Source organism: Rhinatrema bivittatum, chromosome 4 (assembly GCF_901001135.1).
Source record: "Rhinatrema bivittatum chromosome 4, aRhiBiv1.1, whole genome shotgun sequence".
NCBI lineage: Eukaryota > Metazoa > Chordata > Amphibia > Gymnophiona > Rhinatrematidae > Rhinatrema > Rhinatrema bivittatum.
The window spans coordinates 419,279,432-419,301,624 of NC_042618.1; the positions used below are offsets into that span (position 1 = coordinate 419,279,432).

The window sequence follows — 22,193 nt, forward strand, 5'->3', positions numbered from 1 at the left end:
CTTCTTTCACCTTCTCTCCTGGGGTCCACATGCTCTCCTGCTTCTGCCCTCTGTCCTGATATCTAGCCCCACATGTAAAATTAATATTTAGACAGGTTTGCAGCAAGGCAGCTGAGCCATGAGAAAATAAGTATGCATGTTCCGTTCAACATGTATGCATGTTTACTTTGTGTACTGTCTACACCAGTGGTTCTCAACCTTTTTCCCATCGTGACACACCTGACAGACCATGCTCACATGTGTGACACATTGCTCATTACAATTCATGGCGGAAATAAAAAAATAAAGGCCCAGTATTATTTTTATTGTTAAGAGTGACACAAGGGAAAGATACATATTCTGTCTGAACAGAAATGGCAGAAATAGTAAACATCCCACGCCAAAACAGCACCAATTTCCAGTACTCAAACAGTAAACACTGAAAATATTACACCAGGCCTTAAGACACCAATGCATCTCCTATTAGGAAAACGGAACAAGCCAGGCTACTATAGAGCGCAACACAGAAACTATACACCAGCAGAAAACCTCACCTGAATCACATGTGCTGACCCTCACCTAACAAAGAATAAAGAGACCAAAACGCATAACCAGAAGCATGCAGACAAAAACTGAAACAGAAACCGCAACAAGCTAGAGTCTCTGTATGCAGTGCAACAAAGGATAAAAAGCAACATCATCAGTCCTTATAAAACAAATCAAGAAATATAAAATCAGTAGCAGTAAAACCATACTAACAAAAGAACAGATTATTTCAAAACAGCAGATAAATGGAATATCCAATAATTAAAAACTCATAAAAAATTTGTAGATACCAATAAAATATTTCAAAATAGCAGACACAAAGGTCCAATAATGAAAAATAATAAGGATACAAAAAAATGTTTTCTCTGCATACCTGGGAACGTTTGAATAGCAGGAGGAAGGATGGTTTGCTTGCAACTTTCTCCTCTCTCTCTTTCTCTCTCACACTGGCTCTCAATCGCTCACATATGCACTTGCTTTTTCTCTCTCACTTATATAGGCTCTTAATTACACATTTACACATATGGGGGCAGATTTTAAAATCTGCGCGTGCAGGGTACATTTGTGCTCGCTACCCGTCGTGCACAAATGAAAATCTACCCCATGCTGTCTATCTTTTCACGCTTACACACACAGGCTTTCAATCACACACATACATGCTCTCTTTTTCTCTCACCCACAGACTCTCATTCACATGCTTACACACATGCTCTCTCTTTCTCTCACTTTCACACATGCTCTCAGTCACATACTCACATGCTCCCTTAAGAACATAAGAACATAAGAATTGCCATACTGGGTCAGACCAAGGGTCCATCAAGCCCAGTATCCTGTTTCCAACAGTGGCCAATCCAAGTCACAAGAACCTGGCAAGTACCCAAACATTAAATAGATCTCAAGCTACTATTGCTTAATAATTAATAGCAGTTTATGAATTTTTTCCTCTAGTAACTTATCCAAACCTTTTTCAAACCCACCTACACTAACTGCTGTAACCACATCCTCTGGCAATGAATTCTAGAGCTTAACTATGTGCTGAGTGAAAACAAATTTTCTTTGATTTGTTTTAAATGAGCTACTTGCTAATTTGATGGGTTGCCCCCTAGTCCTATTATCTGAGACAGTCAATAACTGATTTCCATTAACTTGTTCAATTCTTTTCACGATTTTGTAGACCTCTTATCATATCTCCCCCTCCTTCGTCTCTTCTCCACACTGAACAGCCCTAACTTCCTTAACCTTACTTCATAAGGCAGCCATTCCATGGCACTTATTTTGGTCGCCCTTCTCTGCACTCTCTCCAGTGCAACTATATCTTTTTTGAGATTGGCAACCAGAATTGCACATAGTACTCAAGATACAGTCTCACAATGGAGTGATATGGGGCATTATGATAACCATCATTTTAATTTGCCATTCCCTTCTTAATAATTCCTAACATTGTTTACTTTTTTTATTGCCACAGCACACTGAGCTGACAATTTCAATGTATTATCCACTAGGACACCTAGATCTCTTTCCTGGATGGTAACTCCTGAGATGAAATCTAACATTGTGTAACTACAGCAAGGGTTTTTTCTTTTCTATATGCACTTTGTATTTGTCCACATTAAATTTCATCTTCCATTTGGAAGCCCAATCTTCCAGTCTCACAAAGTCCTCCTGCAATTTATCACAATCTGCTTGAAACCAGCTCTCAATCACACACAGACACACATGCTCTCTTTCTTACTTATACACACAAGCTCTTAATCATACATACACATGATCTCTCTCACACACAAAGGATCTCAATCACACATGCATACTCTTTCACACAAACAGGTTTTCAATCACAAACTTACACATACAGGATCTTAATCATACACATACTCTCTTTCACATATACAGGCCTCAATCATTCACATACATGCTGTCTCACTCACACACATACACTCCACCTGAAACACATATGCTTGCTCATTCACTCACTCTCCCACCCCCCCGAAGTAGTGGCAGCAGCAGCCTCCTCCACTTCCAACCCTAAAGGCAGCAGCAACCTCCTTCACTTTCAGCCCTCGCAGAGAAAAGAATCTCATCAGCCGTGGGGGTTGAGGTTTACTCCAAGCCACGCTGCTCATTCTTCAGGCTACGCCTCTCTTCTCTTCTTCATGCCAATGCTGCCGAGACTAGCATGGTCTCTTCTTCCCATGCACACATCCGCTGCTGACCACTTCCTCTTCCAGGCCGTGGGGGAGAGGGCGGGAAGAAGAGAGCATGCCAGTGCTGCTGACTCCAGCTGTCCTGCCGCGTTCTGCTTGGGCTATCAGCATTTTAAGCCCGGGTGGAGGACCTATTTCGCTCGGGTAGGGGGAGCAGCAGGGTCAGCGGGAGACCAGGAAGTGTGGCGACACACCTATGTGTGCTTGGCAACACACCAGTTGAGAACCACTGGTCTACACAATATTTAACATGCAAGCAGATACAGCATGAAGACCCTACAATTTTTGGGTTAGTGTGTGTGCACTATCGAAGTTAGTTATTTGTGCATGCACTCAATTTAGAGGATAACTTTCAAAACTGCTCACGTGCGCTCATATATGTGTGCGTATATGGGCGCATGCAAAATTACTACTGTATTTTATAACCTGCGTGCAAATGATATGCGCAGGTTATAAAAACCGCAAGCCATGCAAGTTCGGACTCTTCCAGAAAAGTAGCAGCACTTACCCAGATAAGTTCCAATTTATGCAGCTAAATAGCAGCACTTAGCCAGATAAGTCTGAAAAGCGTTACTTGTCCATTTAAGTAACAGTTTTCGGTCTTAACTAGGTATGTAAGATAGGTGGATAAGTCTAAAATGAAAGCACTATTTATCTGAATAAGTTCAAATTTGTCCACCTAAGTAGCGGCAAATGTGCTACTTAGCTGGATAAGTCAGAATTTAGACGGATAAGTGTGCTCAAATGATATACCTGCTTTTTTGTACTTCGAATTGTAAAGGGATATGCGAATAGATATTAGTTGCGTTATTTAGACATATTTACCCTCGTAAATCGGCTTTTACATGCATAAGTGAAGGGATTTTATAAAATGTGTGTGGCAATGAAATGTTATGGTTTTGAGGTGTTGGAGTGGATCCTTGGGTACTGTGGAGATGGCTACGCCCACGGGGAGGAGCCCCATGAGGAACCACAGTACTAGGCTAGACTCGAGACACGCAAACACAGAGATTTGTCTTTTATTATACAGCAGAATGATACCACCAGAGGTGGCAGTAATGAGGTAATCCAGAGGTAGCAGTCCAGGGGCCCTCGGCAGAGGAGACCCGACTCGCAGTGATGGTATAGGGAATGCAGGATGCAGGTTCCCAGTGCTGAGCTGTAGATGAGACAGACTGACAAAGTTAGATTACTCACTAAGTTGGTAGCTGTATAGGTGGAGATCCCAGCAGGCAGAAGTAGTTGAATACAGGCACCAAGGCAGGGAGAGCAGGCCCTCGAGGAGCAAGTACCTGATCCCTGATAGGCACCTGAAAGAAAGCAAAGGGCCCCTGAGGAGCGGGTACCCAGGTTAAAGAATTACCCCGAAAGGCAGAGAGAGAGAGCTTCCAGCGGCAGCAAGGAAGCGGCAGAGTAGCTCAGACCAGAGGCAAATCCAATCCTTGCTAACTCAATTTGTTAGCAAACGAAGGGCAGGCTAAATACCCGGATGGCGTGACGTCACTCGGAGGAGCCGCCTCCGAGGTTCCCGCCATGACGTGGATGGCGTGCGCACCCTAGGAGGCCCTCAGGAGAAACATGGCTGATTGCCTTGCCATTGCCGTTCCGGGGACGCCGGAGAGAGCGGGATGCAGACGCGGAGGTAGCCATCTTCCCAAGGCTAGCGGGGAGAGCAGAGAGAAAGGTGAGGCACAGAGGTCGAAGCTGTCTGAGACCGACGGACGCAACATGAAATTACCAGTTTTACCAATTAGTCTGCCAGTTTGCCCAATCCAACTGCAGCTTGTGAAGACCCTCCTGGCTCTTCAGCCTGATGCCCCCCCCCCCCCATTTCACCTAGACCCCCTAACTCAGTCATTTTTTCACTTTTAAGATGTTTGTGATCACTTACAGCAGATACTGAGCTGGAATAAATATACAGAAGTGAAAGACTTACGCGCGTCACTTTGGCAGATTGCAAAATAGCAACTTCTGTGCATAAATGCTGGCTCCTCTCTGAAACGCCCCTAGCCCACCCCATTTATTTATTTTTTACATGCGCAAACTTACTCGCAGTCTCCAATATATGTGCGTACGTTTATTTTATTTAAAAACTCTTCTATACCGTCGTTAAGTTAATTCAACATCACAACGGTTTACAGAAAGGCACAATAAGGAAAAACTATAATCGGTATAGATTACAAATTATACATGTGCCAACATAGAACGGTAACATATTTTAATAAGAAAAGACTATGTGTTGATTAAGGCTTATATGTCGGTTGAAAAACTGTCAGGCGGTTCAAATCTAGCGTTAATATGCAATTGGAGATATTAGAGGAAAAAAACTGCTTACTTGGTGCGTCCTTATCTTTCAACTGTTTTCCTCCTTCTCTTTGTCTTCATAAAAAGCTCGTTTAAAAAGCCAGGTTTTCAGACTAGTTTTAAATAGTTTCAAATTTCTCTGCAGCCTTATTTCGAGTGGCATGGAGATCCATAGAACAGATCCAGCCAGCGTTGTTGTTTTTTTAGTGGTATAGACTCATGTATATGCCGTTTTACGTGCACAGGTGCTATTTTTTACGTGCGCATCTTTTGAAAATTCACCTCTTAGTATACTGCATGGTTAACCTTTTAGCACATGTACGCCAAAAACGTTTTAGAGAAGGTTTTAGTGCCGAGGCCCCTATAATGTCTCTCAAGGAGGTGTGAAGGGGATAAACTCGGAGACAAACACCAAGCAACTATGAATGGGGACCAAGGGCACTGCAGTCTTGGATCTCTGCTACCAACCGGCATGGCTAGGGTCTGGAAGGCCAGAACGAAGGAGAAAAGGAGTCTTAGAAAAGAAATAACACTTGAAAAAAAAAAAAAGAAATTATTTTCAAAGTCTCATTCTATTTGATCCACATCTGAGGGAGTCTGGCACTGCAGTCTGACCTAACCATTCAAGTCAAAATTATAGATCTTCCTGATGGGTTTGTGGACCACTTATTCGTAAACATAAAATGCTCGTTAGCAGGATTTCCAATAAAACAAGACATTCCCATGGTGGCCGTCATTTCCTTCCAATGCCCTACCCTTTTATTCTTCCCCCCTCCCCATATTTCTCCACCACTGACAGTTTATATACCTTCCACACACTGTGTGGGGATTGTTAAAGCAAGACCCTGGAAAAGACCGACTGTGCAACATAACAAGGATTTCTTAAGTGTGCTTGCGGAAGCAATACCAGGTTATATTACAGACCATGAGGGAACTGGATTGGTACCAGCAGGCTAAAACGCTAGAGTAAGATTGAAGAGAAATGGGGCAGGAGTCAAGTTGGTCTAGCAAGATAAAAATTAGGGTGTCAGCTGGATCTGTCAGGCAGGCTGCAAAGAACTAGTAGTAATCAACTGGACTTAGGTGGCACAGAATCAATGACGATTCGTACGACTGAGGTCCCAACTGCTATATAAATGTAATATGATGTGTTAGAATTAAGGCTTCCTGCAACAGGAAAATTAGGTTATTCAGTTCTAACTGAAAATCCCCAAAAGGCAGGCCTGCCTTGTGGAATTCCTATGGCACCATCTGGCCACGTGGCTCTCATGCCCCTTCCTGACTCGCTCAAAGCCTGCGACTGGATGATTTCATTGGAATGGGACCAGTGGGGAACCCAAGCCCCAACTGCCTAAGAGAAAAAGATGTGCATTGGGAAGAGTGGACTGGCAGGGAGTACAAGCCCCTCCAACCCAGGGGAGGATGAAGTGAGTGAAGAAGGGAAGAGAAGGAGTGAGGGGAGAGGAGCTCCCAAGCTCCTTAGTCACACACGACCCCCCCCTACACCCCCCCCCAGCCATATACCCACATACACCCAACCCTGGACCACACACACTTCCAACCCTCCCCTCCCAATGCCCACAGACCTCTCTCCTCCACAGTCACCCTTGTTTTGTTTTTCATTTGTGGTGGGATTTTGTATGGTTGGGGTTTTTTTGGGTTTTTTTTTAATAAAACTGAATTAACCTAAAAATGCTCCTAAATGCTCTAAATACATTTAATTGCCTGAAAAATAAGCACCTAAATTTACAATTTGTGAACACCAAAGTTCAGAAGCCTTATTATTTATAGAACATAAGAACATGCCATACTGGGTCAGACCAAAGGTCCATGAAGCCCAGCATCCTGTTTCCTGCAGTGGCCAAGCCAGGTCATAAGAACCTGGCAGGATCACAAGGGGTGGATAGATTCCAGGCCGTTTATCTCAAGAATAAGCAGTGGATTTCTGCAACGCCACCTTCATAATGGTTAAGGGACGTTTCCTCCAGGAACTTGCCCAAACCATTTTTAAAGGCAGCTACACTAATAGTTTTCACCACATCCTCTAGCAACAAATTCTAGAGCTTAATTATGCATTGAGTAAAATAACATTTCTCTTATTGGTTTTAAAAGTATCGCCTAGTAACTTCATTGTGTGTCCCCTGGTCCTTGTACTTTTTGAAACTTTTTGAAAGAATAAATCACTGATTAACATTTACTCGTTCCATTCCATTCATTATTTTATAGACTCTATCATATCTCCCCTAGCCGTCTTTTCTCCAAGCTGAAGAGTCCAAAACTCTTTAGCCTTTCCTCATAGTTATTTCAATAAAGCTACAACTTCCCAAAATGGGCAAAGTTGGAGGTGGGTTCCATCTGGAAAGGCCATAGAGACCTAGGACGCCAGATGTTTGGGCTACAGCCACACTAGTATTGGTGGCTATTTAGATTATTGCAAAGCCTCATGATTAAAGATGGGAAGGGAGGAGTGCAGGGTGTGAACCAAACAGGGGATCCCGTATGCTCATCTGCTTATGATGATAGAGGATAAATGAGGAATATGACAAAACTGTCCTAGTTAAGGAAGTCACACTCTGTAGCTTGGATATATTTCATTTCTTAGTATTTATCAATAGCTTTCCAGAAAAATTTGCCCAAAGCAAAGAACAACAGAAAATATAACAACCACATCAAATTCATAAAATAAGATAAAAAATAATAAAGCAATAAACAGAAAATACCTTATCCCATGTACAGCCAGCATTTAGCCAGCAGCCGACCTCAAACCTTTTCTAAACCACAACAAATTAGTTTCCTCCCTAACCTAAAGTGGCAATTTATTCCACAATGGTGGAATAGTTGTACTACAAGCTCGATTTTGCAAATGCACCTGGTGAAAGGCTTTTATTGAAGGAAGTTGCCTAGGAAGACTGGGAAATCTGACTACTCCAGTACCATTTTAATTTACCACTAAAATGTGGAGGGCATTACCCTGAGAATCTTAAATTTATTTTATTTTATTTATTTGTGTTTTTCTATACCGGCATTCACGGAGTTTGTATCATGCCGGTTTACATAAAACAAGGGGTGAGCAATACATTATAACGTACATAACTATAACAAGAGAGTATACTTTACAATTTAAAACAAGTGCATAGAAAAATAAGTTACAATAAACAGGGCTGAATCTAACTGGGAGTAGAATAAGAGGAAAGATAGAGGTTTAACAAGAAGAAGAATGTTGCAGTAATTGGTAAAGTCTGGTAAATGCTAGTAAATTTGGTAAATGCTAATACCAAACATTTAAACTGACACCATAATATAACAGGCAGCCAAGGTAGTTGCAACAGTTCCAGATCCTGGCTGAGCACTCTTAGTTAAAAATCATGTGGCAGCATTCTGCATAATCTGTAACTTACTGGATAATTTATTTGGAGGGGTCCTAGAATAGTGCATTGCAATAATCAAGGTGAGATAGCATTAGTATATATATATGTCACTTTTTTGAAAGCGTCTATAGCTAAGATAAATCTCAATTGACTTATCAGTTTCAAATTCACATAAATCTTCCTATGAATCAATGCAATATGTCTTTTCATGGAGAGCCATGAATCCAATCTAACTCCCAGAGACCGAACCTCCTCTGAAGGAGTTAAACAACCAGCTAAGATGATATCACCAATGGAACAATTTAAAAAGTATATGTTAGAAAATTTACAGATACCATTGAATGCAATTCCACCAATGGAAAAAATATTTTTTATAAATTTTGGGAAGAAAGTTGGAACTGAGTCACAGAATAAAGAAACGCAACCACAAGACCTGGAAAATCTTACAGACTTTCTGGAACAGTCTGTAGAAGATCAAATTGAATTTCGTGGGACATTGTGTATTACATTTGTTTTTTCAGCAGACAGAGACACTATTTTGAGAATGTTTCTGAGGAATAGAGAGAAGACCTACCTAGGCCAAAAAGTCTGGATTTATCCAGACATTACACGAGAAACGCAACAGCGTAGAAGGAGATTTCTTCAGATGTTTCAAGAAGCAAAAAAATTTAGGAGCCCATGTGGTGATTCGTTACCCTAGTAAATGTGTGCTCAAATATAATAGTCATATGTGTATTCTGATCCACAAGATTTGCGTTTATTTCTTGATTCTCATGATAATGTAACTTGAACCTGCCATGGGGGATAGAAAAATATTAAGACCTTCTTTTTCTTCATTACCATTTCCTAGTGCTCCGTATTAGAATCTTGGATCCCATACTTCTTTATAACAGGATGTATAATCTGAATGATTTCTAGTTATAATTTTTCCTAGGTAGAATTAGAAAATGTTTCTTCTTATATTTTTGGGTTTTCTTTCTTTTGAAAGGAATATTTGTGATTTCTGATTAAAAGTTATGAGCATGAATGTATGTACTACTTAAAATATTTTGGATATTGGGATTATATACCTTTTCATTAGCAGGATTGATTTGCTGACTATGTATGTTAAAAAAAAATGAATAAATAAATAATTGAAAAAAAACCCCAAAACAACCAGGTATTGATAGTGCCAGCTGAGGTGTACCCAAACCAATCTGCAACCACTCCATCTTTTGTGAGTTTAAAACCAATCTATTGTTTTCAGCCACACATCTACCTCTCCTAAACACACATTAATCTGATTAATAGTCTCTAATGGGTTTCTCCCCAGAGGAACTATCAACTGTCATTTGCATATATATATATATATGGCAAAAAGCCAAAAGATCGAAAAAGCTTGCCCACAGGCCTTAAAATATTAAAAAGAAGTGCGGACAAGGAAGAACCTTGTGGAATACCTTGCTGCACATCTCTAAACTCCGACTGACCCCCCCCCCCTTGACAAATTATAGTTTTTCTTCTACCCTACAAAAATAAATAAATAAATAAAGGTAATCCAATTCAAAACCTGACCCCTTCAACCCAATTCAAAACAGAGCAAAAGCAAAATCGAGTGGTCTACCAAATCAAACGCACTTAACAAGACACGTAAAAATCAGGAAGACCACATCTCCTACATCTAATCAAGACAAGATCTTATCAAACATTGCCACCATCGCAGCCTTTGTACTTCATACTGCACAGAATCGGCATTGAGCCCTGTCAAACTTTTCATTTAGTACCACAAAATTCAGAAATCTATCTAGTCACCACCTTTTCAATTACTTTAGCCAGAAATACATTGGAAACTGAGCTATAACTGCTACAAATGGCCAGATCCAAATTATTACCCTTCAGGATTGGAATTATCACAGTTTTCTTCAGAGTGACTGGTATTTCACCTCCTGCTACAGACAGATTAACAACATTCAAGAACAAGGACAAATCTTCATCAGACCGACCCCCCAAATAGGATAGGCAAGGAGTATTGACAGAAATTACTGGGCAAAAGGATGGGTCAGCTGGTCTACTATAAATTAGCTCGGTTTGATCACTGAATCCTAGTCCTACATGGGTCAGCTGCATCAGGAACATACATAAATCTGGTAATACGGGCATCCAGGACATCACTCTCTCACATCCACCCTTTTACATACCTTAATAAACACAGACAAAGGGGGTTTGGGTTTAACAAGGCCGCAGCTTTAATAATAACCTGGAGGCCCGAGCCCAATAACATTATAAAGTCAACACAACAATCTTCCAGCCGTCTGCCTCTCCTCTAGCAAGACGACTCCACGCCAGCCGCTCGACTCGCCTTTGCCTCCTCACCAGATTCAGACTCCAACCACCTTCCAGCAAAGGAGCCAACCCAGTGGGCCACCGCCGCCATCTAGCAAGTAGCCAGGCCTGCCGAATGACTCCCGCCACCTTCTAGCAAGGAGTCCACCTCCAAACCACTCCTCAATAGTACATCTCTTTTACATCGCCCATGAATCCAACAGCTCTTATATATATATGCAAACAGTGTACCGCCAGCATTGGCTCGGGCCATCCGCTGCGACAGCAATCACCACTCAAAACGTACCAGGTAACAATAAATAATAATAATAAGAATAATAACAATAATAATAATAATAATACTAAGGGTGGGTGGGAGGGAAAACGGCCTCTGCCTCTCGGAGCAGCCGTGCCACAGTAAGGACTGTGCCGCGTTCCTCCGAGGCAGCCCTAACGCTTGATTCAAGCGTGGCTCGCTGGCCAATTAGGATTGGCCAGCACAGCCTCAGCTCCTCCTTCTGCCCTTAACTTTACCTACCGGTTGCCACCTCACCTCCTCCTGACCCTAACTCCCCCCTCAGCTGCCTGCCCCTCCGATGACCCCTGCCTTCTCGGGCCCTCCACCTTCTCCTATGGCGCCCCTATCCTCTCCCGGGACCTGCCACCTCCCGAGCGTGCCTGGGCCCGCATTACCCTGGCCTGCCAGCCATATCGACTGTCAGGCCTTCCATAATACGGGCATCCAGGACATCACTCTCTCACATCCACCCTTTTACATACCTTAATAAACACAGACAAAGGGGGTTTGGGTTTAACAAGGCCGCAGCTTTAATAATAACCTGGAGGCCCGAGCCCAATAACATTATAAAGTCAACACAACAATCTTCCAGCCGTCCGCCTCTCCTCTAGCAAGACGACTCCACGCCAGCCGCTCGACTCGCCTTTGCCTCCTCACCAGATTCAGACTCCAACCACCTTCCAGCAAAGGAGCCAACCCAGTGGGCCACCGCCGCCATCTAGCAAGTAGCCAGGCCTGCCGAATGACTCCCGCCACCTTCTAGCAAGGAGTCCACCTCCAAACCACTCCTCAATAGTACATCTCTTTTACATCGCCCATGAATCCAACAGCTCTTATATATATATGCAAACAGTGTACCGCCAGCATTGGCTCGGGCCATCCGCCATAGACACGGACATGAAAATGTCCGTGACCCCCCAAAGATGCGGCCAAATTACAAAGGGAAGAACTCCTCTAAGGCCTCCTGAATCGAATTGAGGAATAGGTCCATTCCTAGAAACGAAAGGTGCACACCGTCCTTACCAAACAACCCAGAAACCGACCCCCAGGACCATTCATAACGAATGTGCCTGCCACCCATCCGCACCAACCAAGCCCCAATCTGCTGGTTGGCTTTGGATCTACTGCGACGCCAAATCACCCTATCCGACTCAGCAGGCCTTATCAAAATATCAGACCAACATATCACAACAGATGGTAACAGCATAGAAATCATCATGAGGTCCTTCCGGACCATACTGATGAACTGCCTGGCGGGCAATTTACCCCAATCGTTGCCCCCCAGGTGCACTACCACCACCCGTGGCAGCCCCAGCCGCCCTCGCGCCTCCCGCACACAAGGGATCAGCTCATCCCAGACCATGCCCCGTCGTCCCAGCCAATGCACCCGAGCCCCCCTCTTGTTTAAGTCCAAGTGCGGCCCGTAAGGTCGGCCGCAAGCATGTCTGCGGGCCCAGTGGGTGTAAGAATGCCCCACAATCCACGCTGCCTTCCCCGTTGCGTCTGCACCTGGAAAGAAACAAGAGTCAGTACAGTTCCCTACAGCCCCGGGCCGGGGCGAACATACCCCTGAAAGGCATTAGATCGCCACCGCCCAATTCGCTGAATCACTGCCCCAGGTAGACCCGCCTCCGCCGCCTCGGTCGCCGCACCGATCCGGAAGGAATGAGTCCCAAAATGGCTGACATCCAAACCCACCGACGACAAAGCCACACGCAGAACCCTTTCGAATTGAAACCGCGTCAACGGACGAAGATCCGCATGAATCAAGAACGGACCCCACCCTGAGGCCCGCAACCGACAATACTGCGCGGCATTGAACACCGGGCACGTACGAAGACCCGGCACCGCCCGCAGCTCCACAGTCGTCCCCTTGCCGGCCTGATCGGTTTTTGACCTAGGAATGAAGATCCCCACCGACCGAGTAGTGACGCGCACGTGGCGCGCCAATAAACCCGGGCTATCCGTGCTAACCGCCGACCGCGCCACCAGTTCGCCAATACGAAAGGCCCCAAAGAAAGCAAACACGAAGGCCACCCGAAACAACGCCGCCTCGTACGACGAGAAACATATGTCCGATAACGCCTCCCACAACCTCAACAAGATATCGTGAGTGATCGGTAGGCGCCTATCCACGCGACGCCCCACCGCCCGAGCCCACCCTAACAGGACGCGACGCACAATAAACCTGCCCGCGGGGAACCCCCACCCATGGGCCCTCATGAAAAAGGAGAACCCCGCTAACTGCCTGCCCACCGCCGCTTTCGTAAAACCGGCAGCCCTAACATGCTCCAGAAAACGAAGCAACAACACATCCGACACAGGACCTCCCCGCCACCCCGCCGCAGATAGAAAGGACGCCACTTTCCGAGCGCCCGCCACGTAACTTGACCATGTGGACGAGGCTAATGAAGCCCGCAGCAGGGTCCAGGCCTGGGGAAACCGAACCTCCAGAGGGAAGATGGCACTGCAACTCCACAGGGATCCGCCTCGGGGGCCAAGACTCGAAACCGCTCCCACTTGAAACGAGAAAGAGAATCGGCCACACCATTAGCAACCCCCGGTACATGACGAGCCCAAATAGTCACGTTCAAAGACATGCAGCACAAGATCAATTCCCGCAACAGCTCCGACACCCTAGCACACTTGGCAGCTCGCTTATTAATGACCTCAACCACTCCCATATTGTCGCACCAGAAGACGACCCGTCGGCCCTGAAGCCGCGGACCCCAAATGTGCAGGGCCACCACGATCGGAAACAACTCGAGGAATGTGATATTCTTTGTGACTCCGGCTACGATCCACTCCACGGGCCACGCCGCCGCACACCAGGAACCGTGAAAGTAAGCGCCGAAGCCGAAAGACCCCGCCGCATCTGTAAACAAGTCAAGCTCATGATTGGAAAGCGGATTATCCTGCCAGAGCATCGTCCCATTGAAATCCACCAAGAACCGATCCCATATCCTCAAATCCTCCCTCATCAGAGCCGTGACCCGCACCCTATGATGGGGCCGCGTTACCCCCGCCATTGCCCTGGTCAATCGCCTCAGAAATGCCCTGCCCATCGGAATTACCCGGCATGCAAAATTCAAACTACCCACCAACGACTGCAACTCGGATAGTGTGAGCTTAGGCCGCTCCAAAGCCCGGCCCACCAAGTCCCGCAACCGGACCACCTTGTCGCCAGGTAAGCGCGAGACCATCGCTAACGAGTCCACCTCAATCCCTAGAAAGACCAGCTTAGTACACGGACCTTCCGTCTTGCCAGCTGCCAACGGAATGCCAAACTCACCAGCAACCTCCTGAAAACAGCGCAACAGAGACAGACAGTCCTCCGAGCCTGCAACTCCCGCGAATAAGAAGTCGTCCAGATAGTGAACCACGTTTGCTGACCCTGCTCGACGGACCACAACCCAATGCAGGAAACTGCTAAACGCCTCGAAATAGGCGCACGCAATCGAACAGCCCATAGGCATGCACCGGTCGAAATAATAGGCATTCCGAAAACGAAACCCCAGTAGGTGAAAATCCTGCGGGTGCACAGGCAACAGCCGAAAAGCCGACTCAATATCAGTTTTTGCCAATAAGGCACCCGGACCGCAACGGTAGATCACCCGCACAGCCGAATCGAAGGAAGCGTACCGGACCACACAAAGCGCCTTAGGGATACAGTCGTTCACCGAGTCCCCCGCCGGGAAAGACAAATTGTGAATTAGACGATACTTTCCGGGTTCCCTCTTTGGGATTACCGCCAACAGGGACAGCACTAACCCGCTGAACGGTGGATCCGGGAACGGACCAGCAATCCGTCCTAACACAAGCTCACTGCGCAGCTTCTCCTCCGCAACCAATACTAACCGATTAATCGATGTACAATTCGCACCACCCCCCATTGGGACCCGTTCCCCACACGGAATCCGGAATCCCTCAGTAAAACCCCGCACCAACAAGTCGGCCCCATCACGCCTCGGGTAGGCCAGCAACCACGGACGCATGGGACCAATCCGGACAGGAGTGTCCGCCCTGCCAAAACCTTCACTTCCCCACGCCCTTGGCGCCGGAAGCGACACCGGAACCATCGCTGTGTCGCTTGACACACCGGGACGCGGGATGGGCGGCTCCGCAAGTGGCACACGCGTGGCGGAATTTGCAGTCCGTGAATGAACACGTGGAACGGTTAAACCGCCAACAGACATCGGAGCCCCCCGCCCCCGCCTTACCCGCCCCGAGCGCGGGAAACCCCTGACGAAAGGGCCGGGCAAGGCCCATGCCCGCGGCCCCACCAGCCCCCAACCCACTCCCGCCAGCTTTAGACGCCATTTGGGTTAACCACAAACCCACATCCTGCGTGCCCCACGTCATAAACCGATTTTCCTCCATGCGATCCCTAAAGCGCTCGTCATAATTGAGCCACGACCACCCATCGTAGGTCCTACTCGCGGCCAATATCGCATCGGCGTAGGACAACAACGGACCGTACTGAGACGGGTCACGATGCCCAATCACGCTCGCCAGGCGCAAAAAGGACCGAGTCCAGTTGTGACTATTCCGAGCCACCCTTGCCTGCACACCCGGAAAACGCTCGCTCTTCCCGCGTTTCTTCTTGTTCTTCCGCTTTCCGCGGCGCCCCTCCAGCAATTGAAATATATCAATGAATTTGCGACGCCAAATCTTCCGCCGGAGCGCCCGAGGAACCTCTTCCCACAACTCAGAAAACGCAACGAGCGCCGGAACGCCACAAGAAACCTCCCCGGCCTTGGCACCGGGCGGCACCCCGGCTGCCGAATCAGAAGAGGTGGAGGAAGAGGTAGACGAGGAGGAGGAGGTCGACTCCGAGGAACTGTCCCGCCCCTTCCGCCGTTTAGACTTGGATTTCTTGCGAGACGCTGCGCGGGCCTTACCTGCCGCCGAACTCGTGCCCACTCGATCCTCCAACCCACTCCGAACCCCTTTGTCCCAGTCACCCCGCGGCCTCCCAAGCAATGCCGCAGGATCCCCTGCCTCCTCCCCCACCCCCTCGTCAGGGAAAAGAAGAAACTCACCGGGAGAAAACTCGCTGACTGCCGCCACTCCAGGAACCACGGACCGCTCCACCGCCCGCCGCTCCGCAACTGCAGCCTCATTCCTCCAAGCCTCGCCTCGTGACGTACCAGGCCCATCCCCACCGTCCTCCTCCTGGATCATCTGCGCAGAATCAACAGCAGGCACAGGGAGAGGAACCACACGAGGGCCAGCCGACCCTCCCCTGCCCCCCACAGCAGGACTCCCCACCGTACCTGACCCCAGGCTAACACTTCGTGCCCCAAATCCGGTCCTCCCCCGCCTCGGGGTCACTCGAGAGCGGCCCCCAGCCGCGACACCCCTTTCAGCAGAGAGCAGCCCAGGAGACAAGACCCGCTCCTGGCCTGCCGGAAAAGGCACCATCTGTCCCTCAACCGAGACCTCCCCACCTCCCCCGGCAGGCGTCAGCCGGCGGCCCGACTGTAGGAGCCCACGAGCCACGGCGTGCCTCTCCCGTCGCCACCCAGAAGGGGAGCGCCGAGACGCTCCAGACCACCCCCCCCCAGGGCTCCTCGTCACCCGCCCCTTGCCACTCTCCTGCACCCCAATCACCCTCTACCCCCGACCATCCTGGCAAAAACCCAGCCTCGCGCGACCCTTCCAGCAGGACCCCCTCAGAAACCCGATCCCCGAGCACCGCGGGACCAGGCCCCGCCCCCATCGCAAGCCCAGCCGCCCGCCTCCCGGCACGCGCCGCGCTCCCGCCAGCCATGAGACCGTCAGCCCCCATCGGGCCCCACGTCCCCGATCCGCCTGCCCCCCCCCGTAAACGCGCCCGACCGGCGACCTCCTCTGCCCCTGCCGCCCCCCCGTGCGCGCGAACGCGATCGGGACACCCGCGCAGATCCGCGCCTGCCCGGCTCCGCCTCCGCTGCCCGCGGCTGACGCCCCTCCGTCCCTGCACAGCCTTCGCCCGCCGCACCAGCCGCGCAACCCTCGCTCCCTGCAGCCTGCCCATCGCCGCCGCCCCCGGCGCCCGCAACGCCGCTCACCCGCTCAGCTACGGGAGAAACCAGCTCCATGCCGGCTGAGACGCCGCCCTCCTCGACATCTCCCGGGACACAAGCCGCCTCCTCCGAAGCCATCACAGGACTCGCCGTAGCCGCCACACTTCCGGGTTGCCGACCTGCCGTCCCGCGAGCACGCGCCTGCCAGCAAGAACCTCCACCGACCGGTACGTGCCCAAACCGAGCCCTTTTCTACGCCTAGCTTCACCAAGGAAACTACCCGTAGAAAACGGCCTCTGCCTCTCGGAGCAGCCGTGCCACAGTAAGGACTGTGCCGCGTTCCTCCGAGGCAGCCCTAACGCTTGATTCAAGCGTGGCTCGCTGGCCAATTAGGATTGGCCAGCACAGCCTCAGCTCCTCCTTCTGCCCTTAACTTTACCTACCGGTTGCCACCTCACCTCCTCCTGACCCTAACTCCCCCCTCAGCTGCCTGCCCCTCCGATGACCCCTGCCTTCTCGGGCCCTCCACCTTCTCCTATGGCGCCCCTATCCTCTCCCGGGACCTGCCACCTCCCGAGCGTGCCTGGGCCCGCATTACCCTGGCCTGCCAGCCATATCGACTGTCAGGCCTTCCAAAAAACTTGGACATTAAGAGCCAGTGTGGACTCCAACAATTAGACATCACCGAGATAAGCTAGAAAGTTTGCCCAATACTGCATGAACCATTCCTAATGAAGCCTAGCCAATGCTACTCATCGTTCCCTCTTCTAAGCATCAGAGCTCCAGTAACCTCAACAGACATACAGAAGATATTCCAGCTTTAGACTTTGGCCAAAGCAGGAGTCTATCACAGCCACAACACCTGTACCGGAGTTCAAAGGCCCATGGAAACGCACCAATGAAATGATCCAAATTTTTTTTTTGTGAGCATGGAAGTCTGTCAACATTTCAAAGTGGCTTACAGCCGTGCATTGCTCTTCTTTGTAATTATTTTCAGTGATTCCGGAGATGGCAGAAGGATAAACACCACATTTTTCCTGCCCAGTCAATTAGTGCAAAATTTAATTTCTTTGCAAGATCTGAACACATCACTGATGTTAAGAGTAGCTGGATTTCACATGGATTTCCCATCCTCAAGGACTTTAGAACAATTTTGTGGACAATGACTGGAAATTACCCCACCCCCTGTGAATTCCATTATCAGATGACAGGAAGTAACAGACCGGTCTATACCCTGCAATAACACCTGGGACATGGGGTCTCCCCATCATTGTAAATCATTTCAGAATGGCTACAATCTGTGAGTTCCTTTTGTTCACAGAGAAGGGCCCTTGTGCAAAAGGCATTTTGAGAGAACAATAGAAGGTTAAATAACCTTGAAAATTAATTGGCCCTACTGGATTTTTTTTTTAAAGCATAAATGCTTCATTTCACCTTTGTAAAATAAAATCAGTGCCTGCTACCCAGTGCCTGTATCACACATTTATTTTATTTCTGAATAAATCTTTAGGTAAGTTTTCCTGAAGCCCCTTTCACAAATCCTTATGCAGTTTTAATGGCCTTTTAAGTTGAATAACTACCCATCTCCATATTTGAAATCCAGATACTCTAACATCATTTTGCTTTCTTTCTTGCCTCCTTACCACCTTCCTCCCCCCAAAAAGGGTCTTGTATTTGTTGAAACAAATCAACAACAGTGCAGATATGCCCCTCTATCATGTGATGATGTGCTGGAAAGTAACATGATGAATAAGGATCCGATCAGCATGGACATGCAAAAAGCAAGAGAAAGATCAATAACTGCTCTCAATCACATCCTAATAAAGACAAGTCGTTATTCCTGGCATGCATTATGCATTAAAATATGCTTTTATTAGAGCAGTTGTGCCCAGCGTTCCCTGTAAGGTGCGCGCAGTTGCCCAGCATTCCTCTAGCTGCTGTCCATGCCCCAAACCGCAATGTCCAGCCGGTATCTCTGAGCCCACCAACAGACAGTAAACCCTTGGGTGGGGACTGGAATCCAGAGGGACCTCTCTCTCTCTCTCTCTCTTTTGCGCATCCCAGGTCCCTAGGCCGTCAGGAGCCCATCCCTCTGCAGCATCTGTCCTGGCATGCAGCACTGTCACCATTTTCACAATTCAAGGGCTGCTGATCTTGCGCATCGTGAAATTGGCAGCCAGGAAGTGCTGGCATGCGAGTTTTGAAAACGTTCATGTTGCCAGCACAGACAGAGTTTTTTATTCAGCCAGTCATGTCCAGGCAACTTTATCTGGATACTTAGTCCAAGGCCATGCCAGCTGAATATCCTGCTATCTATCTGGACAGTTACTCAAGTGACTTTGGCTGGTCAGCGCCAAATATCAGAGCTGACCGGACAAAGTTAAACTATGCCCCAGCAATGCCCCCAGGGATGCCTTTTTTTTTTGTAGAGGTAAGTTTTGCCCGGACAATGAGCAGGGGGGAAAGAACATAAACCTCAAGCTAACTCCAAAAGTTAATCAGACAAACCTTTTGCTGATTGACCTCACTGTGTAGAGCAATCAGCAGCAGAGGGACAGGCTCCTGATGCCTAGTTAGGTTGGCTGAGGGATGGCTGCTGAAGGGGGAACGGATGGGAGGGAGGCAGGGGTACAGATGCTGGGGAAAGGGCATAGAAGAGAAAGAGAGGGAGCAAGACATGGAAGGTTGGTGTAAGGGGGAAGAACCGTGCAATGGAGGAGAAGGAGGCATTGTAGGGATGGGGAATGATTTATTTATTTATTTAAAAGCTTTTTTTTATACCGGCATTCATGATACAATCACATCATGCTGGTTTACAGGAAACAGTGGGAGTGATAACTTTGAACAATAAACCTGGCATGCATGATGTGGAGATGGAGGAATAGGAGGAGGTGGTGGTGGTGGAGGGGATGGGGAAACTGAAAAGGAATGGAAGAGCAGGGGAACGGAAATGAAGGTGAGAGGAATAAGAGACAGGAGAAGAGAGGGTAATGAAGAGAAGAACGATGGAAGCTGAGAAGAGGTATAAAGAGAGAATTGAGGGAGAAAGGAGGAAAGAGACAGGGAGCTAAGGTCGCTGCTGGTGGTGGTGCCAGGCTAATAGCAGCCGAACACGATAGCACCCCCCCCCCCCCCCCACTCCGGGTCTGCACACTACTACAGTAGTGCACGCTGGTGAATGGTCCTTCAGGGCTCAGAAATGAGAGGGGAGGAGAGTCTCCTGAGCAGGCAGTTGTTAAGGAAACAAGACCCTTCAAAATACAGAACAAAACCTGACAGCGAAATCCTGACAAGCTGAGTTCTTCCCATGCCTGGCTCACCCTTTCAGTAAAAGGAGGCTTCTTGTGAAATTAACAACTGCTGAAACTCTTTTATTTAAAGCGGCAGGGCTGCCACCTCTTCTACTCTCTCTGAATTAATAGGCAAAGACTTTAAAGAATTATTTTGAGCATCCAGTTTAAATATGGCGACGTCCCAGCTTTAGGGTTTTGTTTTGTTTTTTTTTAATTCTGATTTGTGGTCCTACCTCTGCTTTGATATTATGGGCTAAAGGGCAAGGATGAGGGCAAAGGTGTGGGAATGCGCTGCACTGAATCTGGAAGTCACAGAACCTAGAGAGGAGATGAGCAAAGAGACACACAAAAAAAATGCTCTGAAAATGTAAACACGGGGAAAAATCCAGAGGAAAGAAACACAGAAACTTCACTTCTTCTAGGATTAGAAGCAGATCATGCAGCTTTACTAAACCCTTCACTTTTTTAAGGAAGCTTTCAAATCTGTCAGGAGACCTAAAAGACTCTTCTAATTCACAAGTGCATCAGGGCCCAGATCGGAGGGCGATAAAGGTCGGTTAGCGCTGTGTCTATTTCTGCATGTTTGTCTTATTTTCGGGAAGCAGCAGCTCCCTCCTTAGATAACGGCTTTTCTTACCAGGGATTTTTTTTTCTTGGAAGATATGCATTCACCAAAAGCAAAACCCACTATTTTAACATTAAAATGCAAAATAAAAAACGCTTTTACGTTCACCCGCTCAGTGCCGGGGATATGTTTAAACTATTTTTAAATTGAGAACAGTATCTTTCATAAGCAGGTGCTTCACAACTGTATAACTTTGTCCCTATTTCATTTATTTATTGTTTAAATGGAACAAAGGCTCCCCCTTTTCCTCTCCTACCCACCTACAAAACTCACAATAGCAGTTAAAAAAAAAATGTACTTACCGAAGGCCAGAAGCAAATTCAGCCGCGGGTTCATGTTTGCACTTTTGCAAGGACCAGGCGCGCAGCTTTTCCCCGCTATTGTTTCCCCAGCCCAGCCTCAATCCCGCCGCAGGCTCTCATCAGGGCGCCGATCGGAGCTCTCTGCTAGCTCTGCAATGGTAGGGGACCGGCTCTCCCCTCCCGGCCCCGATCTAAATAATGCAATTGCAGAGACCCTGCCTCCCTCCCTCCTTCCTGCCCAGAGGCTGAATTGGAACTCGCAGATGCTGATGTTGGCGCAGTGTCTGCAGCAGCCCGGCCTCCCCCCGGGTCCTAAAGAGCTGCTCTCCACTGAAATTAAAGTCATCAGCTCCAAGGAGGCCCGAAGGGTCTTTTCTTCCCCCCTCCCAGACCGCCCTGGGTGTTAAGGGCGGGTTAGAAGAGCGCACGCGATAAAAAGCGAAACCTGGAGAAAGTATTAAGGTAGGTCTGGACATGATCACGTGCGTTTGCTGCTGGAGAAGCCGAGGCGGGTTGGAGTTTGTGAGCCCTGCAATTCTTTTGTTCTTTGTAAAATGCAGCATTGGAAATTAGGGCAATAAAGGTCAAAGTCTCTTAATTGTTTTTTCTTTGGGCGACCTGTCCATTCTGTGTCTCTCCAGTGCTGCCTACCTCTGATAGTCATAAAAAATGAGAGTAAATACATATGATACTTACTCCAGGAGGAATTCTGCACACAAAATGTTAAAATTCTGCATACTTTATATTGGTCAAAATAACACAATATACATCAGTCTGAGTAATTAACTTAAAATGTAATACAGAACAGTTATTTCTGAAAGATGCAGAGTTTTAAATATTTTGAGCAGACTTCTCCTGGAAGTGCACTGTAGGAGAGTCCCTTCCACCCTCTCTCCTACTCCCCTGGCAAGACCCCTTTCCCTCTGCCCTCCACTCTCTCTCCCCATACCCTCAAGGCTCAACCCCTT

General features: G+C 47.8%; 1 protein-coding gene across 1 annotated transcript in view; it reads right to left on the bottom strand.

Annotated features, from left to right (window-relative positions):
- Positions 1-21,654, bottom strand: part of PODXL2 (podocalyxin like 2) — a 100,041-nt gene extending 78,387 nt beyond the window's left edge. Inside the window, 1 exon segment of the mRNA XM_029601316.1 lies at positions 21,226-21,654. Within this exon segment, the coding sequence (XP_029457176.1) occupies positions 21,226-21,259 (34 nt within the window). The 5' untranslated portion in view covers positions 21,260-21,654.
- Between the last annotated feature and the right edge of the window lie 539 nt (positions 21,655-22,193).